The following is a 25,519-nucleotide window of genomic DNA, read 5'->3' as shown; positions in this document are numbered from 1 at the left end:
ATAAAATATTGTCCTAGACAGTATTTCATTATGAAATAGTGTCCACAGACAATATTTTATATGGAATTTTGTCTGATGGACATCATTTCATGGGGAACATTATTTTATATAACATATATAGTACAAAACAAGATTTCAGCCTTTGATATATGAAACTCTGAAAAACATTAGAATACATTGAGTGAAGTGCCAAATATTGGTCATAATGGTAGGTTACTGAAAATGCTTTAATGATCACTGATTGATGTTTATTGTTCTCTGAAAGTCAGCTCTGGTCAGTGTGTAGATTATTGTGTTTCTTTTTTAAGAATGTTGAACTATTGAAGATATCCTGAAATTACGAAATTTGTTAATTGGTCATGGTCAGTCAGCCTTTGTTTTTTCCCCATTTGAATTGGTTTCACATTTTGAGGCCTCTCAAAGTTTACTTGACAGTAAGGGTTTCACATTTGAGGCCTCTCAAAGTTTACTTGACAGTAAGGGTTTCACATTTTGAGGCCTCTCAAAGTTTACTTGACAGTAAGGGATTCGCTTATTGTTGATATATTATTTGGTTCCTTTTAGATAGTTATATGGTTAGTAGTGAGATATTGTCATGGACAGAATTTCATAGTGAAATATTGTCCAAATGGGGGTGACAAAATTTCATAGTATTCATCTGTTGTTTCTGTTGTAATAGCAAATGACTGAACACGCTTGAATGATGACTGATGAATGTTTATTGTTCTCTTAAAGTCAGCTCTTGTCAATGTGTAGACTATTGTATTTCTTTTTTAAGAACGTTGAACTATTGTAGATATTCTGAGTCTTTAATTGATCATGAGAGGAAGTCATTGGTTGCTGTTAGCCGTTGTTTTTTTCTCATTTTGGGCCTTTGATGGTTTACTTGACAGTAAGGGTTTTGCTTATTGTTGATTTATATCATTTGGTCCCTTTTAGATAGTTGTCTCATTGGCAATCATACCACATCCTCATATTCTTATATTATATAAATCAAGTCCATTTCAGTGCAAATTCATCTGTTATTAGTTCATACCAGGATGTAAATTTTTCTGTATTAAGTCCTAGAAACAGGCTCAAATCGTCTGTCATCTGATTTTGGGTCTTTTTGTTGGCCACCATAACCATAATATAGTCTGGCAACTCATCATCTATGAAAACAATAAAACAATCCAGATTATATACTTAAATAAATCACCATTTTATTTTTAAATATCGTTTTAAATTCAGACAGAACAAATATTATGAGTCACATTATTCATATTTACAGATAGATGAGCACAGAGATAGAAGCGTGAAATAATTTTCATGCAAATAAAAAAAAAGAAAATATTTAACAGATCCCATATACATGTATACATTGTATGCTTTCCATGACCAACAAAAACACAATACATGTATGATAATTACTAATATTTAACTTTATACCTACGAATGTCATGAATGTACATTGTATATATATTTAAAATATAACTGATGCATGATGACCTCTATATCAAACATTGCATGTTTTAACTCACACTTATCAAGTGTTCACAAACGAGTAGAAACACTCACTGACAGCTTTACACATATTATATAAATTATATATAACCAAATGTATTGAGATTAAGGCTATCTTTCTTCCAGGTTGTGGAAAAAAGTCATTTTACATGAGTCCTATCCATTGCATATATATCATGTATATTATCATAAGGTTCTTGCTACAATGTGTCTTGTACATATGAAAAATAGACCAAATTTCTTTTCTTTTACACCAGTGATTCCCAAGATGCATCTAGATAGTTACTGCTGAGTCATCATTATTCAATCAGTGCAAAACATCTTCTGCAGATAACTGGACTTGGCAAAGCCAAAAAAATAAGTCTTCTGTTGCTATTTTTTTTAAAGAACCTTTATCATTCTATAACTTACATGTTTGAACTAAAGGTGTTACTAAACCAAGTCAAGAACTTAATGATTCGTCACTTTTTATATGAGAACTATACACCACATTAGACATGTATTATGATGTAGTTTACTTACCAACATTATACACCACATTAGACATGTATTATGATGTAGTTTACTTACCAACATATGCTCCTAGCTCTACCAACTTGGCCTTTATGGCACTCTGGAAAAAATAGAATTTAGAATAAGAGATGTTAATTGTCAAAGCAAGATTCATGTCTATCAATAATTCCCTTTCAGAGGAAAATTTAATAAAAGGAGGTATATATCTCAATGCTAGTAAAAAGTAAAATCAAATTATCTTTCTTTTTTCCGGAGTGCTCCTTTTTTGGAGGATTATACACATGACCAACAATAGTGGCCAGGTTTTATTATTTTCGGATCATAATTGAGGTCAGGCAAAGACTTCATATGTCTGAATTTGCTAAATTTTTTTTAACGAAAACTAGTAAAAGGATGTTTTTTAACAAGTTGATTATGTTTTTTAACATCCTGTCAATTATGTTTTCCTCATTTAATTAAGGTGAACACTGCAAGTTGTGTTGTCGTATGCTCATGTCTTCAAATAAAATATAGACAAATGCCAGCTGACTGATTCTATTTGAGTTAATTAATGTTGATGATCATTCATTTGTCATTAAAGATCCATCCAATAAATAGATAACCTTTAACAACAGATTATGACACCTGTTGTAACTGTTGATTACATACATGTGATGAACTGTAAAACTCAGATCAGGAGATTGGGAAATTTTGGTCAAGAGATTAAGCCTGAGATCAGGAGGTTTTCTATCAACATAAATTGTGTCAGAAATGTAACCATGTGATGTAGAAATTGTCTTTAAAAGCTTTTATTTCAACTTTCCATCTGAATGTAAAATGTCTACTTTATATTTATATTTTATTTTATCTTCATTCATTTGCAATAAAGAGGAAAATCAGTTAATTCAAAAACAAATGGAAGCTTTTAAAGAACTTGACTGGCTTTACACCAGTTCATTCTACAACAAATGGATTTTTTTTTATGACCTTGACTGGCTATAAAGCCCTTGCTCAGTCAGTAATTCTCAACAACAAATGGATGCTTTTAATGACCTTGACTGGCTATACAGCCCTTGCACGGTCGGTCAGTAATTCTTTAACCCTTTCCTCCATGCAATTTTTTTTTACATACTCGATTCGCATAGGATTTTTGTAGATAATATGTTTCAACTACGGCACTACACAGGCATCAAAAGGTGTCATTATGGAGTAACGGGGGTGGCATCAAAATGCACCATTATGGAGGAAAGGGTTAAAGGTCATACTTACTACATGTATATGAATTTTAATTAAAGTCTTGAAAAGAAGTATAGAACCCTCAAATATTTTAAATATTATTATTTTTCTTAATTGTCCTAAGACATTTCAAATCAGGGCTATTCCAGAAAAAAATGTATGGGGGTGTTGGACGGCAGTTGATATTTTTTTGCAGGGAGAGAGATACGAAGTGTCAGATTAGTAACGGGTTTCCAGAATTTCTTTTTCAACTGTTCTCCCTGATATGACATGTTCGGTTAACAGATTGTTTACTGCATGGAAATAGCATGGCAGAACAATGAGTCAGTATTCTCAAATGAAAGAGATTTCACCAATGTTCAGAATTTGATTGGGGTCAGCTCTGATAAAATAAGGGCATACATTAGGAAAAAGGAAGATAAAAAGGAGGATTCAGTGTAAAAGACTGAAATTAAGAAAGCATTCTCACATCGTTTGTTAGGAAAGCTGACAGTTTTAGAACTTAAACAAGAGGCTCTCAAGAGCCTGAATCGCTCACCTGAATTTTTTTGGTTTAATCTCTCATCAATGATTATTTTGGCTTTTCAATTTATTTAAATGTTCTTTGAATCGTCCTATTTTCTTCAAAAGCAAAAAAAAATCATTTTCTCCTATGTTCTATTTTAGCCATAGGAGCTATGTTTCTTGACATACAAGGAAATGAAATATAAAATTTATACTAGATACTCTGAAACTCTGAAACTCATTTAGCCTAAGTTTGGCTGAAATTGATACAGCAGTTTCATAAGAGAAGATTTTTTAAAGTAAGTCAACATGATGAACAAATTGTGAAAAAATTCTTTAAAGGGCAATAACTCCTAAAGAGGTCAATTGACAATTTTGGTCAAATTGACTTATTTGTAGATCTTACTTTGCTGATCATATTTGCTGTTTACAGTTTATCTTTATCTATAATAATATTCAAGATAATGACCAAAAACTGCAAAATTTCCTTAAAATTACCAATTAAGTGGCAGCAACCCAACAATTGGATGTTTGATTCATCTGAAAATTTCAGGGCTGATAGATATTGACCTAATGAACATTTTTACTCCATGTCAGATTTGCTCTTAATGCTTTCGTTTTTGAGATATAAGCCAAAAACTGCATTTGACCCCTATGTTCTATTTTAAGTAACGGCGGCCATGTTTTTTGACGGATCAAAAATCAAAGCACACACTTTGTGCAGGATAATCTAAGGAACAACCATGCTAAGTTTTAACCAAATCCATTCAGTAGTTTCAGAGGAGAAGATTTTTTAAAGTTAGCAAATATGATGAACAAATTGTGAAAAATTGTCATTAAAGGACAATAACCCCTTAAGGGGTCAATTGACAATTTTGGTTATATTAACTTATTTGTAGATCTTACTTTGCTGATCTTTTTTGCTGTTTACAGTTTATCTTTATCTATAATAATATTCAAGATAATGACTAAAAACTGCAAAATTTCCTTAAAATTACCAATTAAGTGGCAGCAACCCAACAATTGGATGTTTGATTCATCTGAAAATTTCAGGGCTGATAGATATTGACCTAATGAACATTTTTACTCCATGTCAGATTTGCTCTTAATGCTTTCGTTTTTGAGATATAAGCCAAAAACTGCATTTGACCCCTATGTTCTATTTTAAGTAACGGCGGCCATGTTTTTTGACGGATCAAAAATCAAAGCACACACTTTGTGCAGGATAATCTAAGGAACAACCATGCTAAGTTTTAACCAAATCCATTCAGTAGTTTCAGAGGAGAAGATTTTTTAAAGTTAGCAAATATGATGAACAAATTGTGAAAAATTGTCATTAAAGGACAATAACCCCTTAAGGGGTCAATTGACAATTTTGGTTATATTAACTTATTTGTAGATCTTACTTTGCTGATCTTTTTTGCTGTTTACAGTTTATCTTTATCTATAATAATATTCAAGATAATGACCAAAAACTGCAAAATTTCCTTAAAATTACCAATTAAGTGGCAGCAACCCAACAATTGGATGTTTGATTCATCTGAAAATTTCAGGGCTGATAGATCTTGACATAATGAACATTTTTACCCCATGTCAGATTTGCTCTAAATGCTTTCGTTTTTGAGATATAAGCCAAAAACTGCATTTGACCCCTATGTTCTATTTTAAGTAACGGCGGCCATGTTTTTTGACGGATCAAAAATCGAAGCGCACATTTTGTGCAGGATATACTAAGGAACAATCATGTTAAGTTTCATTCAAATCCATTCAGTAGTTTCAGAGGAGAAGATGTTTGAAAAATTGTTAACGACGACAGACGACGACGACGACGACGACGACGACGGACGCCAAGTGATGAGAAAAGCTCACATGGCCTTTTAGGCCAGGTGAGCTAAAAAGTACTTGAGAAGTTCAATGTTTCATACACACGACAACAGAACAATCGAGCTGACATTCTTAAATTAGTGGACAAGGAGCTAGAAGACAGAAATCTTAAAGAAGATGACTTATTTGAATAAATGTGTAACACAATATCCAACACTATTTAACATCTGACAGCAGAAGATAAGGTTTCATGGGTTAATTTACATGGGTTTACAATACACATTTTTACCAGATGAAAAAGGAAATTGTTTTATTGCTGTTTTTCATCTTGATGGCTTTCACAATTTTACCAAACTTTAATTGTTAACATATTACTTCCTACAAACAAAGTTGTTTTTCGTTCATTTGTTTACATAAATAAGGCCGTTAGTTTTCCAGTTTGAATTGTTTTACATTGTCTTATCTGGGCTTTTTATAGCTGACTATGTGGTATGGCCTTTTCTCATTGTTGAAGGCCCTACGGTGACCTACAAGTGTTAATGTCTGTGTCATTTTGTACTTTTTTAGATAGTTGTCTCATTGGCAATCATACCACATCTTTTTTATATTTGAATGTACATGTATATAGTAATCACCCAGTGCTTTGGTCTGTTTGTGAATGTAAGATTCTTTAACCATATATGATCAATGAAACTTTGCATTTGTAGTCTAGTCTGTCTACGGCAAATAATGCATAAATCTAAACAAATTGCAACAGAAATGGTTTCAACAGTTTTGTAATACCAAAGCATGACGCAATCATATATTAAAAGTCTAGAAAAATCGTACGATCGGAAATCCCCATTTTTGGGCTAAAAACATTAATTTTAACAAAAAATCGATGAAAATTGTGAAAAAATTAAAAAATCGGAATTTTAGCACTATGTTAGCCAGACAAATGTCAAAAACGAATTAAGATGACTAAAACAACTACAAAGAACATTTCCGAAGTAAAATTTACAATCCAGAGTAAGAACTTATTGGTAGAATTATCCCTTTTAATGATAAAATCACGAAAAAATGCAATATTTGAGATTCATATATGGCTGTTTTCAAACGTTTTACTTTGAAGGCAGCTTTATAGTAAAGACATTAAATTTAATATTATAAATTGCCTAAACTGTTCAATAATTGTTTACTTTGTTTTAACTTGGTTACTTTCGTTATCATCAAAAAGTATAAGAATGGTAAATACAGTTTCTGAAAAATCTATCATTGAAAATATTTGATTTTGTTTCAAATTAACAAAAAAAACAGACAATTTTGATTTAAGTCTCCCTAATGTATGGTTAAATGTCTCTGCAATGTACATGCATATTGATGCATTCACCTATCGTCAAGTTCATCGGCTTCTGTAATGTTACTTGTATTGGAACAATTCATTCCACGACATTCCCCACATGCTGGGGAACAGTCTATTCCGTGTTTACGACATGAGCATCGTTTTGTGTCACAATTCAATTTGCAATTACATCTAATTATCCTAAGAAGCTTTTCGGGAGCCGGTGGTAGTAATGCTCTAATTGGAAGCAATTTATTGTCCTCAACATGCCAACCCCAGTCCTTTGGATCTAATTTATCACCTTTCCCAATCCAAACTTGCGTTTGATGATAAACCCTTATGCAATGTAGCTTAGCAGCATCAGATGTTGGTGGGAGAGTGTGCACTTGTACATATATATTTCCAACGCAAACTTTTGAGGCAAATATTCTGTAACGCAGCATATCTAATGTTTCAACATCTAGTAACCCTCCATATAATGCAACAAATATTTGTTCACCTGCTTTATGAATGCTCTCAACATTGGACTCCTGGCAAAAGCCAGCTGCATGATCTTGTAATTTAATGTTAGTACTTATTTTCTTGAAAACAGTGCCCTTGCCTTGACCAAAAATACGAGATGTTGTGTCGCATCCGCTAAAGGCGTGTATGAATGGCAAAATATTGCAAACAAGTGGTCCAATTTTTCTCCTTGTCTCTGTTATGTCCCAAATCTTTATTTTGTGAGTGTTTTGCTTGGCTTCTGATTTGAAGTAAATCTTGTTTATGGCATCTTTTGAATGATAACAGAGCAGTATGAGTAGGTCAGTGTCCTCTCCTATGACGGTAGTTGTATGTTGTTTCGACTTTTCTATTGCTGTAAGCACAATCTTGAGATCAGCATCATCTTCTGCATGGATAACTTGAACATGTCCGTCTTTAAGTTTTTCTCCAAGGGTATTGATAAAGTGCTGTTTATTTTCTGAATTTGAAAGAAATTCGTCTTTTTTTGTTTTGATTGGTGAGTCATTGTTAAAATTGACTTTTGGAGATAGGATTCCTTTAGTACGTCTGAAATGAGTTACGTCTTTTGTAGTTGGAACTGATGGATATCCGTCAAACACAACAGTTGCATCTGTATAGTGATTGTTAACATAATTGACGTAAGTCATACATATGGTGTCAACTGTAGCTCCTTTTGTCCATGGTAAACGGTGTATAAGAGAACCACCATCAAGTACAAAGTGGGTTTCAGTTGGTGCTTTTGGTTTAAGTCCAATCAAATTCCACATATATTCGGCAAGGGTTGATTTTTGAGGCTCTCTTGGAAGGCCAGTGGTTTCAAATATTGACGAAGGAACTCCACATAATTCAAATTGAAATATCTTCGAAAATACCATGTGCCGCAGTGGTGCATCTCTGAAAAAGGAGCTGTGAATCGATTCTAAGAGGTTCGCCGTCAAGTTTTGCCTGAACTTTGTTGCCTAGCGTAATGGCTTGTTTCTTTCTCCTAAACGTGTGGTCAGCTATATTCTTTCCTACTAGTTCTTGTAGAATGGAAGTCCCAACCTTTTTGGCATCATCCACATTCACGGTTTTATCAGCTACTACTCCTGTCTCAATGTTTCGTAGTGAACGGTCTACCTCTGAATCAATGAATGGATTACGACTTTTCAAGAACGTGAGAAGAGTTTGAATGTCATTAGTGTCCTTCTTTTGTCTTGCATGTGTTTCGTCTTTGTGTTGTTCACTAGAAAAGTATCCTACTCCGGACAAATCCTGCATAGCTTGATTGATCTCAGCACATGCTGGCATGGACATAAGCCAAAGTGAACGCTGGCTTTCAGTCATTCCTCGTCCTCTCGTTAATCCACCCGCTGTTTTCACACTTCTCATTAGAACTTGCTCTATAAATAAATCTGAAGATATTCCAGCCCAGTACCTATTGCTGCGTCTGATGACATGATTCCCATTGATGAAACTAGCATAAACATCAGGATGGTCTTCGTCTAAAGATTGCATTGTCATTAAGTAGACGTATGCTGTTTTCGTGTACAGATTATGTCCAGATGCTGCCAAAAAAGGCAACATTTCTTGGATGCTTTGCAAATGAAGAGGCCAGTTACCGGTTCTCTCTGCTTTGATAAATTGTCTTAAAACCTGGACCATTTCTGAATACTGCAGCCACAACTTTGCTGTACGACTTTGCTTTAAAATTTCCTGTTTTCTATGGACCGTTGCTTCTAGGTTTTTCAAGACATCTGATTCACCCGCTTCTGAAGCTGACAGCTCTCCAGAGGATAATTGAGAATATAATTCATCAATTTCCTTCATTTCAGTTGTTTCAAGGGTTGAATTGGGTTCTTCCAAAAGTTTAGATACGTCAATATTAAATATACATGTATCTGCAATCAACAAACAATAAAGTGCTGTATCCACCAACATGTGACCTCTAAACGCTCTAGCTACAGCTTTTCCGCTAAGGATATGCGTGACGGCATTCGGAGCGTATATGAGTTCTAACATCTCTTTCAAACCAGTATTACTCATAAGATTCCCTATTGAGCCAAGGAAGCTCATCTCTGTGTGGAATGGTCCTAATCGTAAAACCATAGACTTCAAGGTGCTTCCTGGATTTTCGTTTTCAACAATTGATAAGGCTTTCCAATACAGAGGTTGATCAAAAGTCAAGATCGCTGTTATGTCATAACGCTTTGCTTGGTTGGCGACGAAGTTCAATGTAGAATAAATACATGTCATGTCCGAAGCATTCAAATCTATCATAGGTAGGAATGAAACTGATGATTTTCCTGGGTAGTCTCCCGTCTGAACCATCTGCATGAAGCCAGACCACATTGGTATTGGATACTTTAAAGGCCAAATAATAACCGACAGCAGGTCAAGACGGAAAGTCTTATCCAGTGTGTTTAGGTTTTTCAACTCAGCATAACTTAATTCAGCCATACGATCTGATTGAGGTTTGTAATATTTGATCTCTATCTTTGCTAATGCCTTTATTTCATCAGTAGAAAAAGCTATTCTAGGAATGGGTTGTGTTCTCTTCGTACCAGGCGTAATTCCAGCTATTATGCCCATGCCATGAAAAGTGTTGAGGCCATCTATCGTTCTTGTGTTGTGGTCAACGTTATCTGCTACAAATTGTACAAAGCTGTTGCTTATATCGCCTGGAAGATCAACTCCTTGTACAGCTGCAGCACTTGATTCAAACTTCTGGACTTCATAGTATGAGGAACAAAATCCTAAGCTGTTCAATGTGGACACAAGAAATCGTGAAGCGAAGTTTTGATGCACCTGTACTCCTAGACCGAGTTGAAGCGGTGTTATAAGTGCTCGAGGTCGTGAGGCTTGCATTACTGCTTGTCCTATGGAAGCTATTTTCACCGATGGGTCTATCTCAGAAAATATGTTAGAAAGAAATAACAGCAGGCTTTCGGGTAAGTATGATAGATTATTATCAACTGATGCGATGTTGGCTGGAGTTGGATAGATAGACTTTGTGGTATCTACAGATCGGATGTCGCTTTTTATCAGTTTGGCAGCTGCTCTGATCAAAGCTCTCTTTTCGTCATCTGGATTTAAATTGCTTGGTCTCTGGTAATAGTCCTGAAGAATACAAGTTACGGTTTCACGTAAAGTTACAACACTTTTTCTACCTGGTATGTCTGTAATAATGATTTCGTCTCCAAAATGTTGCTTCAATCTTTTCTTTAAATACATCTGACTATAAGCATTCCAATCACACATCTCGTCCATTTTTTCAACAAGATCTGATATGGAAATCTGTTCGTCGTCATGATGTTTAAGGAAGTCGACTGTTTTGTAGAAGCCGTCTTCTTGCAAAGCTGGCCTTCCTCTTTTGTTTTCAGGCTTTGCGTCTGGTGATATGGGAGAACGGAATACAGGAGTGTTTTTGCACGTGCGGAAGTTTACACTACATGCCTGGTGATAAACAGCATCCGCTGCATGGAGGTCGCTTACGCTCTCCAGTCTCCCGCGAACCTCGGCTGCCCAATCATCATTCCGAAGATCACAAGCATCTTGTATGCGACTCTCAAAATCATCAGTTCGAACCTGAAATACATTTTTGTCTTTTTTCTTGGAGTCTGTTGCTTCATTTCCACAGAATAAACAATGATGTTTAAAATCAAAATGGGACTTTGATCGTAATTTTGGAGTATTTGTATGAATTTCTCTCAGAACAAGTTTTTCTTTTTTGTATTTCTTTATGTCATTTGGATTGGTATATGTTTTCCTGCAGAGTTGATGGACAAAATTACCCTCTAATGCGGACAAACAGTCTCCTCTTTCCTGGCTAGCTTTGATGATTCCAAGACAACCTTTTTGTCGCAATTTGATCAGTGTTGTTGGCCATGGGTGGTCATCTTTTAGGCACACAATACATTTCTCCATAGTATAGATGTAGCTGAAAAAAAATAGTACACAAATCATTTGTTGTTACATATTTAATCATTATAGTATATGTCATATAACATATCAAAACACATTAAAATATTATTCAGAACAACAAGAATAAACAACATCGACTCTTAATGAATAATGTTTTCTTGTCCGTGTGATGTTTCTTTTTTAGTGTGTCTATACACTGTAATTCATTTGTCCATTTCTCAACATCTTATGGATTCTAGCACTACTGAAGATAATGAATCATTTGAAAAGTGCCAAAAAGGGTGACAAGAAAAGTTGAATCAATAGGCTTAAATTGCGTCCGAGAAAACGAAAAGGACATTAAGACAAACAAGACAAACTATACGAAGTACACACAGAAACGAGCATCTTGAACTTAAGTACAATTTTATTGTAAAGCATTAAAAAAAGTATACTATGTTAAAATTCCCATTCTTGGAAATTTTCGATTGTGGTTTATTGTAACCTATTCCGTACATTTGTTTAGTTGACCATTCATTTTGAATTTGGTTTCAATTGACTTTTGATAGAACAAGATACACAATCAAATAATTTTGACTCGACTGTGATAAAATATTTTCAATAAAATAGGCAATGCAGAAAAATATAATATAGTACCTGATTTAGAAATTATCCGTGTGCTTAACAATTAGCACAGTGACTGTGGTTAGCTCCAATAAAATCATGATGCTAAATCGGACATAGGTTTCGTCAAGTGAAAGCTGAAATAAAATTACAAAATAGTTATTTTCGACAATAATTCATTAAAAAAGGAAGGAAACAATTATTTAAAAGTTATTTACTTGAAGAAAATGCAATAGAAGATAAGATTAAATGCTTTGGCTATAGTAATTAGTTCAAAATCGACAAAATTGCAATTTTTACTGTCCATTTTTGTTAATTTGGCGTTCCATACTTTTTTGTTTTCGTTAGGGACGAGTCTTACTACGTCCCTTTAAATTATTTTTATTGCTATATTTAGGACTTTATTAGTTTAAATTTAATTGATTTTATGTAAAGGTAGTTGATTTTATTTATTTTCTTTGAAATAACAAAAATATAGTGAACTTTGTCGTTTGACCTGCGTCAAGAACTTTCGTATGTCTAATTCATTTCTTGACGCATTTTTGAATATGTAAATACACGTAAAACATAAGTGTATGTTAAAAAAACACTTACCAGCATACTTTTATAATAATATAAATTTATGTAAGCGATTCTTTCAGTGATATCCGCTTCTCAGTTGGTTTCTATAAATTCACATATGTAAGAGTCTTCTCCCTTTGTCAATATGGCGGACCATTTCTGACATGAATCGGCAGGCACATCACCGATATTTTTATTTTCAATTTTCACCGATTTCCGACCGTACGATTTTGTTAGACTTTTTTAACGGTAATGTGCTATGATAATCTCATATGATATATAAAAAATCTTTTCTGTTGCAATTTGTTTAGATTGATTCTGTAGACAGACTAGACTATTGTTTTATACCACCTGAAGATGTGCATCTGGCAAACTAATCCTGGTCCAATGCATCCAAGGGGAGATAATTTATACTGTGCAAACCCAACTCCTCCATAAGAGACTTGCAACTGAATTAATACATATGTGAACAATATGACAGATGCCACATGTTGGGCAGATCTTACCCTTCCAGAGCACATGAGATAACAATGTTTTTGGGGTACATGTTGCTCTGTTGCCATTTTCTAGTTGTGTTATACATTGTATGTGGATTTCTGTTCATATCTTTTTACATTTTGTTTTCTTTATTTGCAATGGCTTGGCACAGCTATTTTTTTCCACATTTGAGTTTGATTGACCCTTTTGGAATTTATTGCCAGCCTCTCTTTATGATGGGTTATATTCTGTCACAGTGTTCCACTTGTACATGTAGTTAAATATATTTCTGCACTCACAGATGCTTCAAAGGACTATTTTAATATTTAAAAACACAAACTTGTAGAATAATTCATAAAAGTTTAATTGAATATTTTTCAAATCCTTGAGCAGAAGGTCCACATCACTTAAATAATTTGAAATTAATGAAAATATACCGCAGCTTTTAAAGAAATCACATCAGACAACAGCAATACAAAAAAAAACATTCAGAGGTAACACAAACACTGTTTTAAATAATAAATGCAATATGATAGTTTTATATATAGTTGTTTATTTTCATGACACTGACTGTGACTAGTACAAAACACATTTATGCACACATCTGCAATAAAAAGTTATTTTTAATGGCAAGAGTATCAGGACAAAATATGAAATGTTAAGCTTTAAATAAAATTGAGAATGGAAATGGGGACTGTATCAAAGAGACAACAACCCGACCATAGAAAAAACAACAGCAGAAGGTCACCAACAGGTCTTCAATGTAACGAGAAAATCCCCCATCCGGAGGCAACCTTCAGCTGGCCCCTAAACAAATATATACTAGTTCAGTGATAATGAACCACATACTAATATCCAAATTGTACACAAGAAACTAAAATTAAAATGATACAAGACTAACAAAGACCAGAGGCTCCTGACTTGGGACAGGCGCAAAAAAACCTAGTCATCAATAATTTATATAAAATATCTGATATTGTCAAAAGTGCAAAAAAACTTAAGAATTTGAAACTTATTAACATATATACTGTCATCAATATAGCCACTTTCTGGTATCAAAATGCATATAACTTTGGTTGCTAATTTATGAACTTGAAAAAGCTAGCTTATACTTTTGAAAATTACATGTATATGGGTAGTGGGGTCAAACTGAAAATGAATTGTATGGGTAGTTGTCCCATGATGAAATGTAATTAAGTGGGTAGTGTCATCTAATTACCTTTCTTTCATGATTATTTGTTCAGTTTCTATTTTATTTATCATGTTTATATTCTTTTAACAATTAACATTATTTAAGGAAAATAACTTAGACAGGATAAATCAAGGGAAGTAACCTAATATTCTTTTCAATACACAAAGTTTTTATTACACAACAGCAGCCATAGGTAAAAATTGTTGATTACCAGTATGTTTGATACCCAAGTTAGCAAGTTGAAGCCATATGATTACCGGTAGGCATGTTAATTGATTTACAGGTATAATTTAACTTCAGATAATGTCAGTTACAGTAATTTTTATGGCGGCTGAAAGTTTTAATTCATGAAATATTTCATACATTTTGTACACCAGATAATTTTTCTCTTCAACGGGAGGACGAGAGGAGACCCTTGAAAACGGGATTATTGTACCCCCATCTGGAGGTTCACATTTATGTGATTAGCTATGGGTCATAAACTTTTCAGTGTCAAATTTCATACATTTTTTTTTTTAGATAATTTTTACCAATTTAAATGAAGATCGAAGTTTTCAAAAAAAAAGAAGGTTTTTACATAGAAAAATGTTCACGCCAGAAATATCCCAAGCAGCTGTCATGGCTGTATTTTGTTGCCATATGAAATATTAAATTAATCTCAAATTGCAACAATGGCGATACACAGTGTGGTCCAGGACAGTCACTGAGTGAACAGCACAAGGTAGGACAGAAATAAGACGAGTATAAACTTGCACTCACAGGCACTTGTTTCCTATCCACGACAAGATCTACTATCACTTTAGTGACTACTAGTCCAAATAAAAATAACGTCTCTAAAGGCTATTATATTTTTTTGCTTTGTATGTATGTTTTTCAATATTCCGCCAATAGAGGGGGGTCTCATTGGGGGGTTCCGATCCCACTTACTGTTTTGTCAGAATCCTGTATTCTGCTTACACTATGTACGTAAGCAATTTTCATTTTTTTTGGTCAATTTCCAGGTCCAGCAAGACCTCATTTCCCGTTTTCACGCCACAATAATTTGACTTTCACGTGTCACGCTTACAAAAAATCGCCAATCCCGCGTCACGCTTAGACCCCAATGAGACCCACATATAGACGCACCCCTTGATTGACTGCAAGTGTACAGCGGATCCATGTACACTCCCTAAGGATTAATAGAGATGTGTCCTTTACAATATTATCCCACCACCAGAACAATCCCAACCCAACACTGCCCAAGGGAGCGTGTAGGACACCGGGAAGTCTGTTATTATGGTGGAGGAAGCCCAAATACTCGGAAAGAATCACGGGGCCACTCGGTGGAAACAGACAAACCAGAGAGATATCAGAAGATTGATCTCCAGGTTATAGTAGTGGTTCTGCAACTTCTGGGGTTGCAACACCCACTTTTGAAAAAGGCTGGTTTCGCCCCTGGTAAATATTTAGGGACAGTAGATCTTGCCATGGATAAAAAATAGTATCTGAGTACGACAAGACAAGCAATTGATTGGAAAAAAATTTATAACATAATCCACTAACAAATTATGGTAGCTTTCCAAAAACTTTTGGTTAACAATGTGTAAAACATTTGCAAGAAACTTACGCGTATCTTTTTGCTTATATCTTTTGCAGAGTCCATGACAACACCATATCACTTTGCTATAAACTTCAAAAGAAATTTTCTCAATGCTGATTCTTGCGGCTTTACAGATGCAGTCTGTCTCAAATAAAGTCTTTGAAGAATAGAAATTACTTATCAATCAAAACGTCAAAATGATACAGACGAAAAAAACAGAGACGACGGTGTAGAAACGTCCTAGCAAATATGTCTTGGGAAGCTTTAGTTAAAGGTTAAGACAGTTAAAATAATATTTGTTGAGAACTTTTTAACATTTTCACAAAATAGAAGCTGTAGGAAGTCTTCTTTAAACGAATTTTTAACTCGCGTTTTTTTTTAGTTTGCTTCATCCGAAGACCGCAAAGTAGATGAAAAAAAGTCCACAATCCACCCATAAATATGATTTCAATTTTCCTGTTGTGAACTTTCCATTTTTTTGTACCAAAATTAAACCATTGTCTACCTACACAGTGTATCAGGATGAAAGTAGAGCTGTGTTTTACTATGATATCTTGTCTTTAAAGTGGGTTACTGGTTATGAGTTTATAGATATGGCACAAAATGTGCACCCGAATATAGGTATCTTGTTTTGTTACCCCCATTGAAGCAATGGTTACATTGGTTACATTGGTTACACACATGGACCTTAAGTAAATGATATGCAATAGTGACTTTATCTTTTGCAAACTTTACATGCATGGCTGTCCATGGGGAACCCAGTAAAAATTTGTAACAAGCCTGGGAAAGTCGGGTTACAATGGTTACATGCATGGGAAATCAGATTACAATGGTTACACGCATGGAGAATCAGGTTACAATGGTTACATACATGGAGAATCAGGTTACAATGGTTACACGCATGGAGAATCAGGTAACATACATGGGAAAGTCAGGTTACAATGGTAACATACATGGGAAAATCGGGTTACAATGGTTACATGCATGGAGAATCAGGTTACAATGGTTACAGGCATGGAGAATCAGGTTACAATGGTTACATACATGGGAAAGTCAGGTTACAATGGTTACATACATGGGAAATCAGGTTACAATGGTTACATACATGGGAAAGTCAGGTTACAATGGTTACATACATGAAAAAATCAGGTTACAATGGTTACATGCATGGAGAATCAGGTTACAATGGTTACAGGCATGGAGAATCAGGTTACAATGGTTACATACATGGGAAAGTCAGGTTACAATGGTTACATACATGAAAAAATCAGGTTACAATGGTTACATGCATGGAGAATCAGGTTACAATGGTTACACGCATGGAGAATCAGGTTACAATGGTTACACGCATGGAGAATCAGGTTACAATGGTTACATACATGGGAAAGTCAGGTTACAATGGTTACATGCATGGAGAATCAGGTTACAATGGTTACATACATGAGAAAGTCAGGTTACAATGGTTACATACATGGGAAAGTCAGGTTACAATGGTTACATGCATGGAGAATCAGGTTACAATGGTTACAGGCATGGAGAATCAGGTTACAATGGTTACATACATGGGAAAGTCAGGTTACAATGGTTACACGCATGGAGAATCAGGTTACAATGGTTACACGCATGGAGAATCAGGTAACAATGGTTACACGCATGGAAAATCAGGTTACAATGGTTACATACATGGGAAAGTTGGGTTACAATGGTTACATGCATGGAGAATCAGGTTACAATGGTTACATGCATGGAGAATCAGGTTACAATGGTTACACGCATGGAGAATCAGGTTACAATGGTTACATACATGGGAAATCAGGTTACAATGGTTACACGCATGGAGAATCAGGTTACAATGGTTACATGCATGGGAAATCAGGTTACAATGGTTACATGCATGGAGAATCAGGTTACAATGGTTACATACATGGGAAAGTCAGGTTACAATGGTTACATACATGGGAAATCAGGTTACAATGGTTACACGCATGGAGAATCAGGTTACAATGGTTACATGCATGGGAAATCAGGTTACAATGGTTACATGCATGGAGAATCAGGTTACAATGGTTACATACATGGGAAAGTCAGGTTACAATGGTTACATACATGAAAAAATCAGGTTACAATGGTTACATGCATGGAGAATCAGGTTACAATGGTTACATACATGGGAAAGTCAGGCAAGAATATATAGAAAAACTGGAAATATATTTTTACAAATTTTCCTTCTGCATACTATAGCTATTAATCATAAATAAGCTTCTGTCCAAGTTTGGTACCTTAGAAATCCAGGATAGTTAAAGAAAGTTATTAAAATTTTAAAAACTTTAACCACTGATTGAATATTTGTGGACGCCCTTGATGCACCCGATGGAATGTAGAATCGCTTTTTTCGACAAAAGTCAAAGGCTTGACAAAAATGATTTAAGGAATTAAATTGTTTATTGTTTATATCTATTTATGTGAACTCCCTTTTGATTTTCAGAAATTTCAAGTATGCCATTGAGAAGTAATTGAACATTATTCTTTGCAAATTTGACGGGCGTATCATGCGCTCATGGTGCAGATGTTTATTTTATTTGGCCCTAGCCATATTTGATGACTGTCATTTGACACTTGTGATGTATTTTATCAATTGTAAATTAAATTTTATGTAACATATGTTCATTTTTCTGTTTAGAAAATTGTTCATAAGCCTTGTCAAAAGTAATCTGTTAAATTTTAATCATATATTTCTTAAAATACAAACTTTTTTTTAAAACAAGTTTGTATACGACCGCAAAAAAATATTTTGCGTCCTATATCACTATATATTGGGTGATGTTGTCGTCGTCTGCGTCGTACAAAGACACATTTGGTTTCCAGACAAAAACTTAAGTTTAATGAATGCATGCATCTCTATGAAATTTTACCAGAAGGTTCAATACCACAAAGAAAAAGTTGGGATTGAGTTCGGGGTTTATGGAACCAAAGGTATAGAAATAAGGGGGGGAAAGCAATTTTGTAGTGTCTGGACCATAACTTGTGTGTTATTGTATGGATCTCTCTGAAATTGTACCACAAGATTCCATATCACAATGGGAAGACTGGGTATGAGTTTGTAGGACAGAAAGTCACAGGACAAAAAGTCACAATTCATTTTTTCTGATTATTTTCTTTGAATAAAAACCGCTTATTTCTACAAAAATATTTTTGTATTTTTCTTGAACTATTGTATATAAACCAACTTTGTTAACAAAATTTATCAAAAAAATATCAAAGATGATCAAATAATTGTTAAAAAAACAAAATGTCAAAGTGGTTTGGCACTTAAATGGCTGGTGGTGCCAAGAAATGTATCTTTTGCCTGATTAAAATTAAATAAATCTTGATTTTTCAAGTATAATGACACATTTCCTAAACTTTAATATGAATATATGTATTAAAAAGTAAATATTTCAAAATATTTCTCTTATATATTCAAACAATTGTCACCAAATTATTTGTGACTTTTTGTCCTATCGAATTTGTGACTTTATGTCCTGTGACTTTCTGTCCATTTACCGTTTGTCTCAACATACTCTAAATGTGCTTTTCAAGGTCATAACTTAAAAGTCTGTTTTTGTCCTGACATATTTTATACTTTATGATAAATCTGTTTGAAAATGTCTTATGCACGTACAATCTGAACTGACTTGGTGTCTTCTGTGAGTAAAATAGAAATAAAAAAAATTCTGCGACAGACCTCAGAGACTAAGTATAACACAGTAGTCTCAGGACCAACTTAGTCAAGTTGTTAAACTCCCTTAGTAGAAGGACTTTGTTAATGTTCATGTCAAGACCAATTACGGAATCACATTTAGCCTGGGAACATTCTTTTGAATTTCAGTGTTTTATCTGAATTCATAAACATGATAAATGTTAATTGATTATGACGGTGTTTTTTTTGTGTTGACAATGATCATCCAAAAAAAATTAACAATATGCTGGTTGTTAATCTTGAACAGTAAAAAAACCTGAAACAACATCTTCTACTCATTATTTTAGTCAAACTTTTTTTATATAATGCTATTCAATTTTAAACTTGCCTTAAAATTAATGAATTAATAAACATCTTCCCCAATGTAACATTATATCAATTTGTTTATTACTTATAATTTAAACTCTGTTTATAACCTACAGTCCAAACTCTGTTTATTACATATTATTTAAACTCTGGGTAAAACTTACAATCTTAACCTTGTTTATTACTTATAATTCAAACTCAGATTAATACCTAATTTATAAATGTTTACATCTTACATAATGTATTCTAGAGACATATAATATATGCATTATATGTTTCTGTCATTTCATATTTCATATTTGCATGGCATATATATCTATATGATTATTTGTTTCAAATGGAAAGTTGTAAATTTTTTCAACATGCAATTGACATGTTCAAATGTAAATCAAATCATGCAAATAGGTTAGAAAAATAAATATAATTAAAATCAAAATTATTGAATTAAAATAAGAGTGTGTCCTTGTATTCATGTACGTATTTATTGAAAAAAAAACTTTGTATTAAAATAAACCCTAAAAAAAAGGTTAGTCCTAAAATAAAACCCCCTAAAAAAAGGTTAGTCCTAAAATAAAACCATACCCTTTATATTGAAAGGTTTAAAGACATTATAATGAAATTTTAAATTTGTTTAATTTATATCAAAACTATAAATATGTTATACACATGTGAAATTCAACAAGAATAAACAGATTGTTGAAGAAGTGGTTGATAAGGTAATCATGTATTAGGTCTACTATTTGGTGTATAGAATGATTGTATGGTGTACATGTCTAGCTGACAGGTGTCATTTGACCTTGACCTCATTTTCATGGCTCAGTGGTCAAAGTTAAAGTTTTTAATTGAGTTTTGGTATTTTTTTTCTAATGCTATATGCAATAGATTAACTAGATTTGGTGTATGAAATATTTTATGATTTAAATGTCAGTAGCGCAGGTTTTATTTGACCTTGACCTTATTTTCACAGTTCATTGCTCAGTGTTAAGTTTTTGTGTTTTGGTCTGTTTTTCTTTAAATATAAGCAATAGGTCAACTATATTTGTTGTATGTTAGAATTTTTAGCTGTAAGCTGAAAGTTAAGAAGACCGCATTAAATAATTTTAATTTATAGCATTATGAATGCAATCTCCTTTAAGAATGCAGGAAAGAAAGTCACAGGATTCTATTTTGGAAATTTTAGAAGAAACTGGGACTTCAGAGGTGGATTTAGAGGGGTTTTCAGGGGCCAGGGCTCCACTTTTCTGGGATAATAATGGTTGATGATATATGGAATCACTGAAGCATGACTGGAGTGGGCCCATCTTAGGCAGTCAGTGGGCCCCACTTATGAAAATGTCTGGATCCGAAACTTTTAAACATAGCTGGTTAAACATGATGGGACTTGAGAATGTTTTGTTTAGTAATTGGTGCTTACAAATACAGCAAAGGACTTGTCTTGTTGCACTAGAAACAAAGTTTTAAAACTAATTACCATAAATCAGTGTTTTAGAAGCACAGAGTGCATATATGAAAACATTTGAGAAAGATCTGAGTGTCTTTGTTCAAATTGCTCAATTGGTGAAGTTGAAGATGAGCTTTTTTTTTGTTAGAATGCCCTCTTTTTGATCAGAGGGAAGATTTTTTTAAATACATTTCTCACAATTGTTATAATTTAAAAAATTTAAATAAATCTTATAAATTGTTATGGCTCTTACCCAAGAAAATTTAACTCTTATGGAAAAATTATATTTGTGACCGTTTTGAATTAAGGGGATCAGGTATACATATTGAATATAAGTCAAGTACTAGTAAACGATTTGAGAATGAATGCATATAATGTAATTTCATTTTTTTAATTATTCACAATATATATGTGGTTTTGGTTCTGCTTCTGCCCAATGCTTATATACTTAATATATATTTACATTTGACTATTATTGTTGTTGTTACCAATTATGTAAATCAATTGTATCTGATTTTATGCCCTTTATGGGCCCTGTAATTTGGGAAATAAAAATATTCTATACTATTCTATTCTATTACATTCTATTATATGATGTAAGAAAAGATAAGCATATAAAACCATAAATAAAAAGTTTGGTATTTACAGATATTATGACTTTGTAATTAAATAACTTTATAATCAGCACATTACACATGACTGATGACTTTGTGCAAATTGCAAATTATCATGTTCAATCAACCATATCAGAGACATAAATACACACTGACCATATCCAATAAACAATTGAAAATTTAATGGTCATGATGGTAATTATTGACTTCACTGAATGGCTTGGGGTTACAAATAAGGCATCCCCCTAAGTAGTAAGTAACATAAAATCCAAATTTGTTAGCATTTAATTCCAAGTTTTTTCCGTTTTCTAACAGGTTTGTCTCAACCAAATGTTATGAAACTTATACACAATGCTTATTACCACATAATACAGACTTGGGCACAGGACATTTTAGCGAGAGAAAAAAAAGACTACTAGGGAATATTTTAGCGCCTACATTAGAGCCCATTTTAGCGTGTGATTACTCTGTTCTGTATTTTCAGGATAGTCCATTTTAGCGAAAGCTGACCCTGGTTGAATAATACTAGCCTCACTATAACCATGAACAATAATTTATACTGGTTTAATGTTTATATGTTCATCATGGAAATACAATAAGAGATGTATCGAATTCGCAGATTATCTCTTAGAAGAAACTGGGAAGAACTGAAGATTCTATATTCCTACTTAAGCTTTGGGCAGTGTAATTCAAAGCAACCAATTAATGGTCCAGAGTCTTTCCATGCCCATTATAATGAGCAATTTTATAGTTGTCACCCAGCTATTTTCATTTTCCTTGATACTATTATTAAATTTTAAACAACAACATATTTAAAATTACAAAGTATACAGGAATGTGCACCACATTCTAGACAAGATAAAGAGAAAGAACAGTTCCGTATGCAATTCTATGAATAGTATTGTACAGGGAGTATATTCATGCAGAGCCCATTATGTACTTTCTCATAGGATATATAAATATCAGGGTAGAACAGACTTTTAACATTTGAATTAATCTTTTAGACTATTAGTGCTGTATTTTAATGGACAAGATATGTTTTATAGTGCTGTCTTGAGTCTATTCAAGTTTTTTATATTGATCATACATTATTTATTAGAATGGGTTAAAATATTTCTCTAAAATGGTCATTGATATTTTTAATTTTCACTAAAATGGGTTAAATGTCTGGTGCTTAAAAGGCTACTTCTTTGGCGCTAAAACATCAGATTCCCTGTGCTGTGGTTTCATATATATCTTTTCAACCTGTATACATGGTATACATGTATTGGTCTTAGGACACATCTTTTAAAATTAGTCTTAAGAAAGTCTTCTAAGATAAGATATGTTTGAATTTTGGGGTATTAGGATAGTTGTAACAGTTACGATGTCCCAAGTCAAAATGAAAACAACAAATGAGGCATAAACTAAATAATAAAAAAGCTAAAACAATATTAAACTATTATAACAAATGAATTAAATAAATAAAGTATTCCTCAAGTTTTGTTAAAGATTTAATTGTGTTAAATTATTTCAGTAAATTTCAGACAAATTTGATGAATAAGATACTTCTAGCTATCAACAAAGATTGTATAGGTATCGGGACCGTTCGCCCTAATAACATGTTCGCCCTAGGTCCGTTCGCCCAGAGTCCGTTCGCCCTACTATAAAAATATTAATATTCAGGGCATTGGAAATTGATTAAACTTTACTTATTCAGATATTTCTATCGTATATATATCATGTATATTCTTGAAATTTATGGAAACATTGAAATATTTAAAAGTTTATTGCTTGTTTTTGATCATTAATTGTTCAAATACAAAATAATACGGATAACTGATTATTGTGAAACTTGTCTTCTGATGGATTAATAATAAAAACAAACGTTTTATTTTGATAAAATATTCAGCTTGAAATTAATAAAACCAATGATGTACGAACTGTTAATTATGAAACGGATTTACAAGTTCATTTATTTATACTGCATACTTTCGTGATTGACTGATTACAATTATTTTGTTAACAAATATCAATAAAGATAAATACATTGTATTCCAGTATTCTACTCTGCAAATCAAAGGGAAAATGATCAATTGATTGCGGCAATATAAATATTCTGTCAATTTTTCAACAAACTTTAACATAATTTGTTCAAACACTTAAAATAATGCGATAAGACAACAATTAGAAAAAAATAATAATCAGGGCGAATGGACCCTGGGCGAACAGGTATCAGGGCGAACAGGTTCTCGGGCGAACATGGATCAGGGCGAACGGACCCGGATTCGATTGTATATATAAGTAATTAGTTTGAGTTTTGGGAATAATAAGGAATATTACTAGGACTTTGTCTTGGTGTTCTAGAACCAACCTAATGCACATATCTAAATATATTGATCACATGGTTATTTAAACTTTACAGATTGCACAGACTTTTTGCGATCTGGTCAAAAGATTTAGTATATATTTTGTTTTGTTAAAAAAATATTTTTACTGTTTCATTTTATGTATTCTACTCATTTCGCTATCTATGTTATTTGTAAATTTATGTGTATTTGTCTCAGTAAACGGACAGAAAGTCACAGAACAAAATGTCACAGGACATAAAGTCACAAAGATAGAACGAAGAGGTCACATGACAAAAGGTCACAAATAATTTGTTGCCAATTGTTTGAATATGTAAGTGATGTATTCACTTTTTAATTCATATATTCATATTAAAGTTTAGGAAATGTGTCATTATACTTGAAAAATGATTATTTATTTAATAGAAATCATGCAAAGGATATATTTATTGGCACAATGAAGCCATTAAAGTGTCAAGCCACTTTCACATTTTGTTTTTTTAACAATTATTTAATCATCTTTGATATTTTTTGGATAAATTTTGTTTACAAAGTTGGTTTATATACAATAGTCAAAAAAAAATACCAAAATATTTTTGTAGAAATAAGCGTTTTTTATTCAAAGAAAATAGCCAGAAAAAAATAATTGTGACTTTTTGTCCTGTCACTTATTGTCCGTGACTTTTTGTCTATTACTTTTTGTCCTGTGACTTTCTGTCCTACATTCTTTGTAGCTCCTGTTATGCAGGAAATCGGTGCCAGGAAATCTGCGTCCGAGTGCTTTTTGAATAAACAGTTTAAACAGTTAATAGATATTGCGGTTGAATATCAAATTTGTATAAATGCTCATTAATTTTTGTTATCGCTCATTATTTTTTTTTATCATATTGAAAAATTTTCTTAGCTCTCAGAATAAAGTGAATCTTAATTGCATTATGAAAAGAAACTAGTTAATGAAAAATTCGGCGTTTTGCATTTGCGCCGATCTGCATTTCATTTGCGCCGATTTTTTCTTTCACTTGCGCCGATTTTTTTTTCATTTGCGCCGATTTTTTTTACAGGTAAATAACAGGTAAAAACAGGTGAAATGATATAAGAAGATGCGGTATGAGTGTCAATGAGACAACTCTCCATCCCAGTAATGTTATTTTCATTTATCATTTATAAAGACCTCTTCCGTTAGCCAGTTGTACATATGTTATGAATTGTCAATCATAACGTGTATAAAACTGTTGTCTCCTGCTTAAAATCAAGAAGTAAAAACCTAAGATAAAAGCACTTTGTTTATACTTAAATGACGATTTAAAAATATATGTGCAGCATTCAAATCCATAAAATCGAAATACATTCAAATCATTAATCTGTTCTTGCCGAGTATGTTTAGGCAACACAT

General features: G+C 33.1%; 2 protein-coding genes across 7 annotated transcripts in view; one reads left to right on the top strand and one right to left on the bottom strand.

Annotated features, from left to right (window-relative positions):
• Positions 1-16,073, bottom strand: part of LOC139516583 (zinc finger CCCH domain-containing protein 14-like) — a 38,174-nt gene extending 22,101 nt beyond the window's left edge. For 4 of the 6 annotated variants that reach the window (XM_071306769.1, XM_071306770.1, XM_071306768.1 and 1 more), the window contains exons 1-3: positions 15,727-15,882; positions 2,074-2,116; positions 1,037-1,151 (exon numbers count right to left, since the gene is read on the bottom strand). In XM_071306769.1, coding sequence (XP_071162870.1) covers positions 1,037-1,151; positions 2,074-2,116; positions 15,727-15,762 — 194 coding nt within the window. In that variant the 5' untranslated portion in view covers positions 15,763-15,882. Of the gene's footprint in view, positions 1-1,036; positions 1,152-2,073; positions 2,117-15,726 lie in introns of all 6 variants that reach the window. The other 2 variants (XM_071306771.1, XM_071306767.1) reach the window with 2 other exon arrangements.
• The window catches only part of LOC139516584 (uncharacterized), a 28,155-nt gene continuing 18,520 nt past the window's right edge, over positions 15,885-25,519 (top strand). Inside the window, exon 1 of the mRNA XM_071306774.1 lies at positions 15,885-15,973. Coding sequence (XP_071162875.1) covers positions 15,949-15,973 — 25 coding nt within the window. The 5' untranslated portion in view covers positions 15,885-15,948. The remainder of the gene's footprint in view (positions 15,974-25,519) is intronic.

Source organism: Mytilus edulis, chromosome 3, assembly GCF_963676685.1.
Source record: "Mytilus edulis chromosome 3, xbMytEdul2.2, whole genome shotgun sequence".
Lineage (NCBI taxonomy): Eukaryota > Metazoa > Mollusca > Bivalvia > Mytilida > Mytilidae > Mytilus > Mytilus edulis.
The sequence above is the reverse complement of the archived record's forward strand: the minus strand, read 5'-3'. Positions and strand labels throughout refer to the sequence as shown.